Below are 17,715 nucleotides of genomic sequence, written 5' to 3' on the forward strand. Positions count from 1 at the left end.
TGCAATTTTATTTAATTTCATGATTTTTTTTAATCTTCATACTTTAACGTACAGACAAGTGCGTGGTCTCGTTGGAAAGCCCCACTTCTGCTCTGTCACACAATAAAGGCTTCTCGCTGCTATGAACAGTTGCGGAGCAATGTAAGAGAAGAAAGGGTGTGTTTTTGACGCACTTTGCGTTAACCGGCTATTAGGTTAAAAGGGTTAAAATCTCACGTACTCCCTGGAGTGCCTTCACGTACCCCCAAGGGTACGCGTACCCCCATTTGAGAACTACTGGCTTAAGAGCATAGGCACTGCCAGTTCAGGAGAAAAACTAGATAACGCATTGTCCATCAAGTTCTATTAGGTGGCATACGTGAACGCGGCCGCCATATTGCTGGGGCCAAACAATTTACTGTCTATGGGCAACACCCGCGGCAATCAGAGACACCTGCCTGATTTCCAATCAGAGACACCTGTTTCTCCGCTGGCCTCCAGTGATCCTTGGCCCCACCAAGATGGCGGCGCTATTTACGTACATTCTGGAGCCCAATGTGGTATCTAGCTTTCTAATATCTATGAGAAAAAACAATGTCCTTGCTAGCATTGGCTACCTGGTTAGTAAAACTTTAAATCACATTACCTAATGTAATTTTGCTTTTGCGGTTTTTCTAAATGATGGACAGTCCAGCGAGGGCTACGTTTTTATCAATGTGCTAACAGATACCATGGGAACTGAACTTCTGACCTTCCTGTTGCTGGCTGTTATAGGACAAGAACCTGCAGTTATGCTGCAGTTTTTTCCGGAACTACAATGCAGTTTCATGTCCTAAATATTGGATAACTATAGTAAAGTGCAGTACAATGCTGTTGCAATGCAATTTTTTCAGGTCTAAAATACTGCATTCCTACATATTAACCTCTTGTGAATTTCTCAAAAGCTGCAGCTTTGACACCCTAAAACCTGTAGTTTTGACACTTGAAAAACTGCAGTTATGTTTTGTGAAGGGCTGAGTCAAACAGATAATGCAGCGATCAATATGTTTCAGAAAAAACAAGGGGGATGGTCTATATACCATATGAGGTCTCTTAATGGTCAAGCAATTATACGCATTTATTATTAGCATGAAGCCAAAAGGGACAGGAGATTCACAGGGATTATGGCTTTAACCATTTTCTTTTCACGGCAATGGCATCCATTCACACTCCCCCTCACCTCAAACTCTCCGTGTATGCCCATATAAAGCCAGATAGAGGGTAGTGTCTGTGCCTTATGAAGTACATCGATCAATTTGATATCCTGCACGAAAGACGCTATAAAAATAAAGTCTGATAAATATTTCACTTTGTGAATAAAATCCCAGACAGTAGATATGGTAAAAAGACTGTGGTGACTCCACCAGCTGTCCCTGATGTGTTTCTCTTTCATGTTTAAGGTCCTCACACTCTTTTAGTTAATGTTGAACCCTAACAAAAAATAACTGCACTACTTCAAAACGTCAATGTCATTGAGTCAGTATCAAATCTGAAGTTTTTGAAACGTCAGTATCAAATCTGAAGTTTTGAAGGAATTATTTGCAGTTCATATGTGAGAAATGCAACATTTTGGACATATAAAATGCATTGCACAACTGCAGAGATGGAGCATTTTGGACATGCACTGCATTGTACTTCAGAAAAACTGCAGCTGTTTGTCTCATTACATTACATTACATTACATTTGGCTGACGCTTTTTAACCAAAGCGACTAACAACATGGTAAACAGTAAGTTTTAGAACAATTCTCACAATTTTAGGACAGTTTAAAAAAAAACATTAGAGTACAGTAAGAATAAGTGCGTCGGTGAGTGCTGTTTTTAACAGTTACTTGTCAGTTTAAAACGGCTGGTGAGTGCTAGGATCAGTAAGACTTGTTGAAAGTGTTGCTATGAGAGTAGATGTTCTCTAAAGAGCTGGGTCTTCAGGAGTTTTTTGAAAGTGGAAAAGGATGTCCCTGCCCTTGTAGGAACTGGCAGTGTGTTCCACCAACAAGCAAACAAACAAACAACAGATGAGAAAAGTTTGGATTGGCTTGAGCGTACCGGTGGTAGAGCTAGACGTCGTTCGTCAGAGGAGCGCAGCGGTCTGGAGGTAGTGTAAAGTAAAGTGTCTCATAACTGCAGTTATTTGTTTGCAAGGGAAAAACATGATCTTTTTGGGCATTAGCCTTTGAGTATGGACTCTGTTCTTTCAGAACCTTGACAGAGCTGGGCCATAGACCTCTCCTACTATCTGGGTCATTCTTTTTCAAAACAACAGAGTGCTGACTGGACTTAGCATGCTGGCACCAGTTAGATGTCAATCATGTGTTGGCACAGGTTCACTGACATCACCACGCTGGCATGCTACTACTACTAAAGCAGGCTTGGGCAGATTTGGGGCACAGGGGGCAGACTGTGTTAGCATGTAATGAGCTAAAGCACACGTAAAGGAGACTGAGGTGTAGGTGGAACTTGTGTTTATGAGGCTGCTAGGCTAGCTAGCTACCGACTACACCTGAAGCATGTGCTAAGGAATGTCAATGGGGATTAGCGTTAGCTGGCTAACAGTTTGCCAAGGCAGCAGGCTGCTATTACTAAAACGGGTTTAGGCGGACTGACTGAGAGGAGGATACTAGCATTAGCATGCTAACAGGCCATCAGCCACACAGGTTACTATATCTATAGCATGCAGGAGCTGGATGGTAGTGTAGCTTTAGCATGCTAAGATGCTAACAGAGAGAGTGTGGGAATTTCCTGCTGTTCAGAAATAGCTTCAACACAAACAGTACTCTCACTGGCAGTGACCTCAGCCCTCATACCACCTAATGCAGAGCCATGTGGGGGAGAAAGACAGAGAGATGGAGAGTGAGGGGGGCAGAGAGAAAGAGGGAGTGAGGAAGGGAGAGAGGGGGATGGAGAGAGAAAAAAGAGAAATAGATGACTAGGTAGAGAGGTATGTTGGGTAGATGGGTATGTGATTATGTGTGAGAGAGAGAGAGGCTGTGAGTGAAGGGGATAGAGAGAGAAAGAGAGAGAAGGGTGAGTATTTGTGTGTGCAAGAGTGTGTTTGCTTATGAATGAGAATGAAAGGAAAATTGCCCCAACCCCCTGCAACAACTGCAGATAAGTGTGTGTGTGTGTGTGTGTGTGTGTAAGGGGGGGGGGGGAGGTGAGCACCACCATGAGAATGATGTGGGGGTGGGGAGGGAGATGGAGTGAAGTGTAAGGCCTAGTCCACACGTACCAAACCGATCTTTTTTTCCTCCGTCTTCCCTGGAACCGTATCAAGAATATTTGCGTCCAAACGGATCCATCTCAACACGACTCAACACGTTACTTCATAACCCAGGCCTATAGGTGGCACTGTTTCTTTACAGAAATTGACCAAAACTTGCGCTTTACATACAGACAGAATAGGCTACGACGAAATGGCTAGTGCAAGGAAACCAGAATTGTTTGTGTGGACTGATGGTGAACTGTCAACTGTAGTCAACTGTAAAACTAATAAACTTTATTTTACGGTTTGTGAAGGGTGCAGTCCCGTCCTTTATTTGGCTAACGCAGGTAGGCCTACTAATCACCTTTACTTTATTTGGTTGTAGGATAGTCCGTGATTCACATTAGTTTTGGCTATCACCGCAATTAGGCTACTAAACGCAAGGCTTACCCAAGTTCTAGGCTATTCTGTCGCCACATTTATAATATTGCTATAAAACCTTCGTTAGTAAGAGTCAATACTTTTGCCTGCATTAAATCGCGCATTTGCATTCAGTGCGCTACCATCGGCTTAACGTGAGTTCTAAGCGTCTTTGTATGCTTATATCTGATTTGACTCGACTGTGAATGCATGTATATATGTTGTAAGACATGTAAAATAAATGAATGACACTGGCACTACGCACAAATTAATGTAGGCTAGCCTAAACTTACACCGCACTTTCCTAATAACTTAAGTTCTCTCGCGTCACTGACAGTAGCTAGAATGCAAAAAACAACACCGGGAAAAACAGTGTTCAGTCCACCAAGTCATAAGCTACCGGCGCTGCACAGCACCAGTTGTGATATTTATCTTACGGAGTGTAATCGTAGGTAATGTCATGTATGAAAACTAGTATTGTTAGGCAATACTATAAGTGCAAGTCCAGGGCAGCTGAGGTGTGGCGATGACATCATCGATACGCAAGCAGGATGTGCGGTTTCGCTGTCTAAACGAATTCAAACGGGTTACGGTTTCAGATTTTCCAACTCTGGGACCAGGTTTCAAAAAAGTGCGGTTTCGGGCAGTGCGTTTACAGGATTCGTTTGGACGCTCGGCCAAGACGAAGCAAAACCTCTGCGTTTAACCTAAAAAGTGTCTCCGTGTGGACAGGCCCTAAGAGAAAAGGAACACACACACTCCCCCCTCCTCCCTACCCCCCAGGGAGTTTTTATGTGTGCTGTAAACAGCTGCTAAAAGCAGCTCGGGACTAAATGGCTCCCAGCCCTCAGAGAGCCCTTACAGAACCATCCAGAAACATCTGTGACCAGCTGAGAACCATCTGAACTTTACAGGGTCAGGGATTGTGTGTGTGTGTGTGTGTGTGTGTCTGTCTGTCTCCATGTGTAGGACTATTCCTATTTCTGCTGTTACAAAGGGCCTTTCCTAGTGGCCCAGTAATAATATTTGTGTGTGTGTGTGTGTGTGTGTGTGTGTGTGTGTGTGTGTGTGTGTGTGTGTGTGTTTACCTTGGAGAACTGAGCATTTATCCATTTGGTAAAGGTTTTCTTTTGAACAGTGTCGTGTTCATCTGTTGAAGGAAAAAGAGAGAGAAACTTCAGTGATCAATAAAAAACAGTTTTTGGCATACCCATTTATCAACCAGTGAAGCTGTGTGTGTGTGTGTGTGTGTGTGTGTGTGTGTGTGTGTGTGTGTGTGTGTGCCTGCCAGAGAGAGAGAAAAGGCACCAAGCTGTGATGCTGAAATAACTCCACAGCACAGTGGTCAGCCTCAGAGAGTGTTTGTACATCTACTCATCTGTGTGTGTGTGTGTGTGTGTGTGTGTGTGTGTGTGTGATTGAAAGAGAATAAGAGGATGTGTGTGAGCTATTAGGCGTTTGTGTGTATGTGTGTGTGTATGTGTGTGTGACAGAGAAAGAGAATGAGAGGCTGTGTGAAAGTGCCCGAGTGTGTGAGTGTGTGTGTGTGTGTGATGGAGAATGAGAGAGCTTGTGTGTGTCTGTCAGCATGGTACTGATATTCTGCTGCGCGTGATTAGCCACTGGCATCTCAGATATTCCCTTTGGGGTGCAGCTGGGGTTCTGACACGCACGCACAGACACACACACACACACGATTATTAAAGTGGTTTATCATACCCACAGCTGGGTGTTAAGTTAATGGCTTCATAGCGATTTCCTTTGCAGTGTATATGTTGGTGTGTGTGTGTGTGTGAGGTGGCTTTTGGTGGGGATTTGTGTGTCTATGTTTGTATGCCTTGTGTGTTTGTAGGCAGCAGGGGATGTGTGTGTGTGTGTGTGTGTGTGTGTGGGTGGGAGGGGTGGTATGTGTGTCTATGTCTGTGTAAATGTGATGATCACTATGATAATCGGGCAGACCCCATCGACCTCATCTCCTACCTCACACAACCCTCAGGGTGTGTGTGTGTGTGTGTGTGTATTTGTGTGCTTGTGTGTGCTTGTGTGTGTGTGTGTGTGTATTGGGCACAATGAATGTGTGAGAGTGAGTGTGTATGTGTTTGTGTGTGTGTGTGTGCGTGCGTGCATGTTTACGGTGGGTTGATATTTTGACTTGTGGGAAGTTAGGAATGCGTACAATTCCCATAGTTCCTCTATCTATGTGCTTCCTCTGACGAGACGCTTGCCTTAACATGCCCAGAGGGAGCAGAGGGACAGAGAGACAGAGCACAGCAGAGAGAAAGGAGGGTAGGAAAGAGAGAGAGAGAGAGAGAGAGAGAGAGAGAGAGAGCGCGAGAGAGATAGCACAGAGAAGTGGAGAGTCTATGTTTGTCTCTGAGACTGTGTGTATTCAAACATGTCTCTGTGTGTATGTGTGTGAGACAGAAAACACTAGCACATGTGTGTGTGTCTCTATGTGTGGTTCTGTGTGTGTGTGTGTGTGTGTGTGTGTGACCGAGAGATGTTTACACAGTAAAGGAGAGCTTAAGAGCATTACTTGCGGATACGATGGCAGCACTGCAAAGGGGCTGAGACGTGATCCTTTAAAAACAGCCTGTTACACTACAGGCCAGACAGTAACAGAACGGAAAATGAAAATAAATGAAATTATCCATTTACGCCATAATCCTCATTTCTATTTATACCTCATTCCCTAATCAGACAACACTGCACCTCCACCGTGACACCCCCATCCCCACCCACCCACCCACACCCACACACACACACACACACACACACACCTCATTAGCTCCATACAGGGTCCGATATGTCAACAAGAACACAAGCAGACAGGCGACTGCAGACCCCTGTCACTGGTCAATAAAGAAAGTTGAAAAAAGAAAGCATCCGGATCCTGATATGGACAGCCGTGTCAGATGATTGAGATATGGTAACTGTCTACCTTGCAAGAACATTTCAAGTGAATTGAACCTATAGTTCTTGAGCTATGTAAGTGGACACACAGGCAGGCAGACAGCGAGGGTAATGACCTTACATATCTTAAAAGAATCTCCTGTGGTAGGGCTGCACGATTTGGGGAAATAATCTCATTGCGATTTTTCTGACAGATATCGCAATTAGCTGAGCTTCACTGTCTGTCACAGAAGTAGAACACCATACAAAACTCATAGCTGTAACAAGATTAACCACTGGAACTATTCAATGCAGCCTTTCCAAATTGATTTAATTTCAATTAAAAATTGATTAATTGTGCAGCCCTACATAGAGCAGAGGAGATCATGTCTATGCCATTTTAAGTGCCTAATGCAAGTAATGAAAATGGGCTTTGTGCCTAATGGCAGATGATTGGATGGATCCTCTGCCAGTTACAATAATAACAAAGCAGATCAGGAGTCAGTCAGAAATTACCTCCACCATCCCAAACAAACCTTTCCTTGAAAAAAACAAACTTTAAACCACACTCCCAACCTCTGATATAGGCTAAAACGTTCTTAAAAGAAACAGTCCTTGATCTTGGCATAAGATTTTCTCATATTTGAACTCAACCGCCAGTCTTTTTTTCTGGAGCAGACAGAGAGCTAACAGCTATATGTTAGAATCAGGGACGTCTCCTTTAACCACAGGCCAGTTAGAATCAAGGACAGGCCTCTCACAGAGCTTCTTCAGGTTTCAACAAGTTCAATATAAGACGTTTTAAGACCATTCTAAGACTATTATGAATGAAATTAATGATTAACTGATTTCATGCCCAAACTGACAAAAAAATGCAGGAAAATCAGAGTCCCAGACTTATTTACAAAGTAAATAATTATGACTTGCAGTGCTAATCTTGAATGTTTTCTTTTTGGAAATGGCACAATTCTCACAGCACCCACAAATCTCTGACTCTCCTTAAAGCTGGAAAAAGGGTCCCTGGTCATAACCATGCATTTACATCTGGATGTCGTATCTTTAAACATCTCTACTGTGATAGTGATCTAAAAGACATTTTCCACTACACATTCCAGACATTCCTGTCTGCCATAGCCATGCTTTACCCATAACAGTGATTATCGGTGATGGAATGACTGGATATCCAATTAAAATTAGTGCCTGATGTCCCTCTTGGGCTCATGTACTTCCTGTTTCTTGTATAAAATATGGAGCATGTTGTTGCTGGGAGCTGGAATGGCCTTTCTGCTCTTAACTCTGTGACCCAAACTGTCACGCCTAACAGCAAGGATTATTTCTGAGAACCTTACAGAACACACAAACACACACACACGTGTCTCCAAAGCTCTTTAAGATGCTGACTTTGAAGTAAAATATGACTGTGAGGCACCTCATTCTTCAAAAATACTCACATGGACAGACACACAAATAAGCACATATACATGCTCTCACACGCACATACAAATAAATTCACTCACACGAACAAACACACACATACACAAGCTGCTTTCAGACTTAGGTGTAAGTCCGCATGTTCTGCGGATGTCAAGCGGTTGGGCCGTATATCTGAACAACATAACCAGCCATTTAACATTCCGAACTTAGCCGGCTCTTACACTACTCCCCTCCTTGTATTTCCAACGGACATTATGTAAATGAGCTTGTGTGAACGAAGTGAAGAACATGCAGTTCATGTGTGTGTTCAACCACACGGAGATTCTGTTCATGTACGTCGGTGGCGTTAACACACACGACTGCATAACATCCACATGTTAGCATCATATCTGAATCAGCCGAAGGGTCGGACCTCCGTTTGACAAAGAACCGCATATACTGCTAAGGACGTGTCTGAAAGCAGCTACAAATGCCACATGTATGCTCAGATGCACATACAAACTGCCTCACACACACACACACACACACACACACACACACACACACGATAGACAGTTGGACAGGTTTTTGCTTGTTGAACAAACTGTTCCTTGCTGAGAGCGGATAAGCATCTCTACCCACAGGCTAAGCCACCCAACCACACTCTCGTTCAACACACCCCACAGCGGAGTGTGAGTGTGTGTGTGTGTGTGTGTGTGTGTGTGTGTGTGTGATTGCATTTGAGCCCTGTCAGGTACACTGCTGTGTGTGTGTGTTTGCGTGTGTTTGAGTGTGTGTGTGTGTGTGTTGTGTGTGTGCGTGCGTGCGTGCATGTTGAAGAGGAACAGATTGTAATTCAAAAAGTAACACAAAGACCATTCACAAGACCATACAGAGTAATGCCACAGTGATACACTGTTGTCCTTGCCTTGACACAGACTTAGGTGCAGCACAATGCACCATTCAGTGCTCTTCTAAACACAATGATAAACACAAACACACGAAAAACAAACAAAACAAACAAACAAACACACACACAAAACACCAATATCACCAACAACAACAACAAATGCACACATATTTGCATTATACACAAAGTACAATTTTCAACAAAACACACTTGTGAAATTCTGATGCACACCTGGTTCTGCTGTACCGGACACCCGCCACCATTGGGCTCGGTTTCTCATCTCGTGCTGGCCACTTCTTAAACACAACGGGCCTTCTACAGTTACCAGTTCAGTTTCTAAATGGATCTCTATCCCTCTCTCTTGCACACACACGTAGACACACACACACAGACACACACACACACAGAAACACACACACACACACAAACACACATTTCTGGTATTATCCTGGAGCACAGAGGTCATGAACATAAAACAGACATTAATTCAGACAGGGTATAAACACACAAGTCACTGTGTATGCACGTGAGTGTGTGTGTGTGTGAGTGTGAGTGTGTATGAAAGAGAGAGGGAGAGGGAGAGGGAGAGATCCATTTAGACACTGAGCTGCTAACTGTGGAAGTGCTTGGCTCAAGTCCTTATTTTGTCAGGGCCGTCTTGCTAAAGAAATGGCCACAGCAAGACGAGAAACAGAACGCAATGTGTGACAGTAAGGACACTAGATAGAGGACATGTGTGTGCGTGAGCTCTGAGCTGTACGTGTGTGTGTGTGCACAGACGTGTGTGTGTTTGTATATGTGTGTGTGCAGACGTGTTTGTGTATATGTGTGTGCGCAGACATGTGTGTGTGTGTGCGTGCGTGTGTGTGTGTGCGTGTGTGTGCGTGTGTGTGTGTGTGTGGTCAGGGTCATGGGTAGGAAGGGAAAGACAAAAGAGGGACATGTGTTTGTGGACATGAGCACTCAGAGGACATGCTCGGAGGAAAACACAAACAAACAAGACATGTGTGTTTGCATGGTGCCCTAATTATCTTCCAGTGTGTGTGTGTGTGTGTGTAAGTTCCAGTAAAAGGATGCACATAGAGAGGCATCATGTGGCATGATTCATTAAGACATTAGACACCAGCAGAGGCTCACTGAGGCAGAAATGTCTTCTGGGGACAGTCTACACACACACACACACACACACACACACACACACACACACACAAAAAAAAAAACTCATTATAAATAAAAACTGACTCATACACTTAAAGCTTACATTTATTTATGCCATTTAGAGAAACATTTGAAACGCTCACAGTCCAGAGCAATTTTTTTCAAACACAAACATCTGCAACAATTTAAACTGCTAAGAAAACGTCATGAAACACACAGCTGACATGTATGCATATACACTCTCACACAGATGCAAGTAAACACACACACACACACACACACGTGGGCTTTAATTGTTTAATGATGGAGGTGTGCAAGGCAGCTGCAGTAACAGCTGAGGTGTGTATTACTGACCCAGACCTGCTGAACTGAACACACACACACAGACACACACACACACACACACACACACACACACACACACACACACAGGGCTAAGAGTTAGGGACACAACCACACACAGCATTCTTGAAATACTCTTACAATAATCGGTATAGATCTGCCTGCACACACACACACACACAGTTCTAACGTTTCCTCCTCGAGAGTGTGGTGTGCCCGGTTTTGGAGGCCACTATGCACGAGAGAGTATAATCACATAATCCAGCCCAGACAAAAACAAAGGCATTCTCTCAGTAGAGCACTACTACCAACACACAGCACAGCATTACTCACTACTGCGACAACACTATGAACACAGTACCAACTCACTATTACACAGACACACAAAAACACAACTACACAACAAACTATACATTCACTCAGAACAATTGAGGTGTTAATAAATATACCAAATTAAACTTAAGAATCTCTAACACACACACACCATCACCACACACACACACATCAGCACAGACAATCGAGGTAAGACACATCGCTCATAACTGTCTGTGAAACACCTGGTTCTGCTTGGAACACACACACACACACACACACACACACACACACACACACACACACACACACACACACACACACACACACACACACACACACACACCTTTACAGCACAGGGCAGGAGCTTCAGAAACATCACACTGAGTACAGCCATACCTGTAATTATGCATCGTGGACAGACACAGACACACACACAGACACACACAAAACTAATGTAAATAAAGTACACACACATGCTCACATGCACACACACACACTCATTTGTACACAAACGATGGCCATTACCATTGTACGTTCACTCAAAGAACCAGGGAACCTGCATGAAACACTCAGGTTAGCAAATGTACAGGTGGCCAATTGCTAGCAGTGATGCACCCACTCACACACACATGGAAATGCACATCTTTCTCCAAAAATAAGCAATCATTCAGGAAACCACACACACCCAGATTTACACAGTACATGTACCGTAATACTAGTAGCCACCGCTTATACATTGACATTTTGCAAAATGTCTTCAGCTATAAGGTTAATACACAGGTGCAGTTAATATGGTTTTGTTTCTTTTATCTTGCATTGCGGCTGATACACAGGAAATGACTGTACAGGTGCCTATACACAGGTACAGTCAAAAACAGGTAGGTAAGCACACACACACACACACACACACACACACACACACACACACACACACACACACACACACGGCCCAGGTGATTCTGTACCTCGCAGTTTAAGTCCCCATTCCGCCATCCCTCTGAAGCGAAGGGCACAGGCAGGCAGGCGAGCGACAGAAGAGTGAGAGGAGCAAGAGGAGGGGAAGACAGAAGACAGGAGGAGAGGAGAGGAGGGAGCACAGCTCCTGACCCTACACACATTCCTGACTTCACTGAGTGGCAGAGAGGAATGCAGGAGGAGAGAGAGGGATAGAGTAAGGGAGAGGGAGGGAGAGAGAAAAGGAGAGAGAGGGGGAAGAGAGAGAGAAAGAGTAAGGGAGGGACAGAGAGAGGAGGGAGAGGGAAAGTGGGAGTGAAAGAGAGAGTGAGAAAGAGAGACAGAGAGAGAGAGAGAGAGAGAGAGGGAGGGGAAAGGGACAGCGAGGAGAGGTACAGTGAGAGAGGGAGGGAGGGAGTGAGAGATAAACAGAGAGAAAGTGAAGAGTAAAGACAGGAGGTTGGGAGATAGAAAGATAAACATGAAGAGAGGGAGAGAGAGAAGGAAAGAAACAAGAGAAGGAGGGAGATAAAGAAGTCTGCCAATGGGAGGAGAGCAAGCAGTCCCTGCTGAGAGCGGTGCATTGTGGGTAGGCTCTGCTCCAGTGCTGGAAGACACAGACCTCTCTGTGAGACGCAGGGCCAGTGCACTGTAATGCTTGCCGTCGCTGTGATGACCGCGGGGTCAATCTCCATGGCAATGGCAAGGGAGGGGCCAAAGTATCTATCTATCTATCTATCTAAAACTGTAGGCCCGTGGGCAGTTGATCAATGCATGAATTTTCCAAATAAATTAGTCGTACAAGATTCAGCAACTCACACAAGGATACACACACACACTATAATACATTTTCATTTTCAGAGGCAAAGGAGCCGTCAGCACACTCTTAACACACACACCTTTAGGAACACACACCACACACACAGGCACATTTGAACACACACACACTGACAAACACCCCACACAACCAAGCACATGCCCACACACATACACAATCTCTTTTACACACACACACACACACACTCGTACACACAGCCTGAAGGTCCAACAGAGACACAACATAAGGGCAGAAGCGAGTGACAGACTGAATACAAAGAGATAGATAGAGAGTGGGAGTGAAGGATGACAGAGAAAAGAGCGGAAGAGAGAAAGAGAGAGATGCATTGACGTAAAAAAAAAACTCTTTACTGAACCATCACAAGGTTGAAGGACCTCTAAAAAAGGCTATGTAGCCCTGCCCCAACTACATTTACCACGTACATAAACACCAGGTAAACAACAGCAGCAACAACAACAACTACGACTACCGTTATGATCAACTGACCATGAACAGAGTCTGCAAAATGTTTACCACCAGAGGAAGAGAGAAAAAGAGAAAAAGAATGCGGTAAAGAGTGAAAGAGAAAGAGGGAGACAGGGGACGAAGAGAGGTGCTGTGATCGATAGAGAGAGAGAGAGAGTGTGTGAGAGAGAGAGAGAGAGAGAGAGAGTGTGTGAGAGAGAGAGAGAGACATAGAGAGAGAGAGAGAGAGAGAGAGAGAGAGAGAGAGAGGCATAGTGTGATATAAACAGAGTAAGAGAGGATCAGAGGAACAGAAGAGCAAGAAGGAAGGAGAAAGAAGGACAGTGAAGGAGAGAAGAGGAGAGACTGTAACAGAAAGAAAGAAAGGAGGGAGCACACACAAACGACAACGACAGCACTGAAAGTAAACAAGAGAGAGGGAGAGAGAGAGAGAGAGAGAGAGAGAGAAGCAGGGAGGAAGAGAAAACAGACTGGTGTGTGACAGCTCTCTTTCTGTCGTTTGCTGCAGCGAGCGGACTCACCTAACGGAGGGAGCGGGTACGCCTTCCTGCGCTTTCGCCATGGTAACCACTTACTCCAATTCATCATCGTCCCAAGTTTGCAGGGAAGCGAGGGAGGAGAGCAGTGGGGGAGAGAGAGAGAGAGGGAGAGACAGAGGAGAGGAAGAGAGGTGTGGAAACTGAACTGAAGACTAACACAGGAAGAGGAAGCTGACAGGAGGTGCATGCAGCAGGGCACAAAGCATGCTGGGAAGTTTTCTGCCAACAAAACCACAGAGAGAGAGAGAGAGAGAAGAGAGAGAAAGAGGGAGAGAAAGAGAAAGAGAGAGAGAGAAAGGGGGCAAAGTGACAAAGAGAGAGAGAGACAGAGTGACTTTGAGCATGCATGTGTGTGCGTGCACATGTGTGTGTGGGTGAGTCTGTGTGTGTGTGTGTGTGTGTATATGTGTGTACATGCGTGTATGTGAAGAAATGAGTGAAGGGAGAGACAGAAAGAGAGAGAAAGAGAGAATGAGAAAGTTTGCGTATGGATGTGTGTGTGTGTGTGCGTTCGTATGCGTGCATGTGTGTTTGTGTGTGTTTGTGTGTGCATGTGTGTGTGTGCGCGCGTCTCTGTGCGTGCATGTCTGTTTGTGTGTGTGTGTGCGCGTTCGTGTGTGTGCATGTGTGTTTCTGTGTGTGTGCGCGTTTGTGTGCGTGCATGTGTGTTTGTGTGTGTGCGTCCGTGTGCGTGTTACTGTTTTTTCAGGGCTGGTTGGAGCAGCTGAACACATATTGGCTTCAACCGCACACCTGCAACATAATAAATGACACGACACCCACGTACACGACAGACGGTGAGGGGTAGTAAACAGTGAGTGAGTGAGTCACAACAAAAAAAGAATTAAAAAAGTGTGTTTAAGTGAGAGACAGAGACAGATACAAAGAGAGAGGGAGAGAGAGGGAGGGGGTGGGAGGGAGAGTGAGAGTGTGTGTGTGTGTGTGTGTGTGTGTGTGTGACCACACATATTCACTCATGCTTGTCTGAGCTCCACTACTCTTAATCACATTTCCCATCATGCCTTGCTCTAGGCGCCCACCCTCTCATCCCTCTGGCCCTGCCAGGTGAGCAGGGCAGCTGGGATACCCAGCCACCTCCCCCATCCTCACCCCACCCCTTTCTCCAGGGCGACCCCAAGGCCCTGGGAACGTCTCGTATCCGAATGACCCCGGCGGAATATGGACCACCCGAGCCCTCCCAGCACAGGTGGGAGTGGGATTGGCAGGTGTTACAAGCGCTGCCCACATGGTCGATAGAAACTGTAGCCAGCCACTGTGGACAAAGCTCACAGCTTCACACAGTAGAGAGACACCAGGAAGTCACACGCCAGGAATGTTAGATGTCGACTTGTTTCTCTTATTCAGATGTCGTGTGCAACCTACATTAGTAATACCAGAGACTTTCTAATGAGGAGGAAAAAAATCAAAAAATCCTTCATAGAAATGCATAGGGTTAGTTTGTAACGCCAATATGGCAGTTGTCTACACATATCCCACCCCTTCCGCGGCAAAACGTCGACATGTGAATACATGCCAATCATGTGGTGTGTTGTGAATACATTGAGCCAATCATGTGGTGTGTTGTGAAGACATTGTGCCAATCATGTGTTGTGATCTCGCTGCTGGAGCAAGGTTGGTGCCGTGAAGCCTTGCACACACGCATTTCTGCCGAAATAGATGCCTGTTAAGTGCCCAAAAAGTGTTGCAATATGGCCGCCAAGTGGAAAGACTTGCCTAAAAGGACTTTGGTAATACTTCGAAGGTATCATGTGGAAAACAAAACCTGAGTCGCTTGAGAGAAATAAACTCAAGGCCGCTGATATCATCTCCCCCTTCTGGTTTGACTCTCTTTGTGGGTTACACCTTTCTCCTCTTTTGTCTCCAGGAAGCTCAAGCAAGTTCACCAATGGTAACGCTAACTCAAACTCAAACTGTAACCCAAGCTGCTTGACTTTGGGTCCGTAAATTACCTTAGTATTACTGTTTCTGCCCGTTTTGGCCAATTTTACAGTTATCTGCTTACATGTTGCTTCTGAAGGGTTTTTAATGCGTTGATAGTGTTCTTCCGTCTTGTGAATGTGAACAGTTAGTAATAGACATTAAATAGTTTTAATTCTGCCATCCATTTATTTGGTTTGCCTGTTTTCTCTGCTTGGTAATAAGATGGAAAGTTAATTTTTTGACTTTATTATTGTAAGAGGTTATTCTTCCTAATATCATTTATAAAGTAAACCTACAAGTCAAACTGAAAAGATCTGTGTCTTAAAGACGCTACATGGCATTGTATGGCTTTTAGCTACTTTTACGTTAGTTCTTTTTGACATTGAAGAACTCCTTCGTTAGGAATCAATAGAGTATTAATAGAGGCTACACTAAATACAGTCAGGTCACAAACGCCCACAGATTTCAGACACTGCCCAGGGGCCTCTCGATCCATAACCCTGAGGAGAACACACACTGAGTGGGGGAGGGGGGGGCTAGGAAAGTGGTAGAAATAGAGAGAGAGAGTGAAGGAGAGAGAGAGAGAGAGAGAGAGAGAGAGAGAGAGAGAGAAGTCAAACAGTGACTGTGAGTGTGCACGCGAGTCTGTGTGTGTGCACGCGTGTCTGTGTGTGTGCGTTAGAGCCCAGAACTGGGTGGACGTTCTCGCCCTCGTTAGAACCCAGAGTTGGGTGAACACAGGTGTGAAGGGAAAAAAGACACACACACACACACACACACACACACACTGCCACCAACTCTCTCCCCAACACACACAAACAGGTGCACAAGGTCTCTCTCTCTCTCTCTCACACACACTCTCACTCACACACACACACACACACACACACACACACACACACACACACACACACACACACACACACAAACACATACACTGTCCTACACCTGTGCTGGTGACTTGCATTGCAACGAAAAACTGGATAAACAGAGAGAGCAAGAGAGAATGATAGCGGGGGGGGGGGGGGTGCAGAGACATGAAAAGGGGAGGAGAGGAGAGGAGAGGGGAAGAGAGGGGAGAAGAGAGGGGAAGAGGGGAGAAGAGGGGAAGAAAGTTGTTGGGAAACACCACCAGCCAAATTCACAGGATTACACCCTTCCGCTAATTCACACACACACACACACACACACACACAACAAACACAGAGGATCAACACACACTGTGATCTGGGCATAAGAGAGAGAAAAAACAGTGAGAGAGAGAGAGAGAGAGAGAAAAACAGTGAGGAGAGAGAGAGGAAATAGAGAAAGAGGGAGGGGAAAGGGAGAATATGAGTCATATATATGACAATAATATGACAAGTGTTCTCTTCTCTCCATCCCATTCTCTCTCTCTCTCTCTCTCTCTCTCTCCCCGCTCCCTACCTCGCTCACACTCCATCCATCCATCCATCCCTCCCTCTCTCTCCTCTCTCCTACAGACTGAGGACCATCAGAAAAAGGCTTTATTTCCCAGAATTCCCCTGCCCACACAGGGCAGCTCCCTGCACTCCTTCCTTCAGAGAGAGAAAGCGAGAGAGAGAACTGAAACTAACCCTAATTGACATAGACATTTAGTGACCCTCTCGATTTCCAACTTCAGACACACACACACAAACACACACACACACACACACACACATACACACATAGGCCAAGAGACATACTGTGGATAAAGAGGTGCTACACATCTCTAAAGCCAGATGGTGACTCTGCTTTGAGACCAAATGTGACAACATAAAGAAAATTATTTATGGCACAGTGACCAATTAAAACACTGGCTGCAGTGCAGCTCCGGGATGTTTTTTATTTCTCTTCACGTTTTAATTTCATACATTTTTTTATATTAATGCTGGACACAGAGATGCTGATCTTAGAGGACAGCTTTCTGGGCAGACAACGCGTCTTCAGAGAGCAACACAAACCTTAAAAGCCATTTGGCCAACTGCCGTCAATGGACACACGCCCGCTACCGTCACTTTGACTTCTAATTTTAATTCACTGTGTGTGTGTGTGTGTGTGTGTGTGTGTGTCCTACTGGGTATTGACCTAGAGCATCCCATCTTTACTGCTGTCCCAGCCGACTCTAGTCTGTCCATGTCTGACAGGTGTCCTTTGTGTTGGGACTCAAAGACTAAAAGCCTCAGTTTAAGCACCAGTCTAAGTGAGACTATAATAATTGATACTGCAAGAGCTTCTACTGTGTGTTCACCTCAAACCTCAAATGTGGGTGTTTGGGTTTGTGTGTGGGGGGGTCACTTGTTTTTAAT

At 45.0% G+C, this 17,715-nt stretch overlaps 1 protein-coding gene across 7 annotated transcripts in view; it reads right to left on the bottom strand.

The window, feature by feature from the left end:
• Positions 1-17,715, bottom strand: part of utrn (utrophin) — a 152,426-nt gene that overhangs the window by 125,878 nt on the left and 8,833 nt on the right. For 5 of the 7 annotated variants that reach the window (XM_042096223.1, XM_042096228.1, XM_042096225.1 and 2 more), the window contains exon 3: positions 4,728-4,789. In XM_042096223.1, coding sequence (XP_041952157.1) covers positions 4,728-4,789 — 62 coding nt within the window. Of the gene's footprint in view, positions 1-4,727; positions 4,790-11,634; positions 11,775-13,447; positions 13,603-17,715 lie in introns of those variants that run through there. The other 2 variants (XM_042096224.1, XM_042096227.1) reach the window with 2 other exon arrangements.

Source organism: Alosa sapidissima, chromosome 6, assembly GCF_018492685.1.
Source record: "Alosa sapidissima isolate fAloSap1 chromosome 6, fAloSap1.pri, whole genome shotgun sequence".
In the NCBI taxonomy this organism is placed as follows: Eukaryota; Metazoa; Chordata; class Actinopteri; order Clupeiformes; family Clupeidae; genus Alosa; species Alosa sapidissima.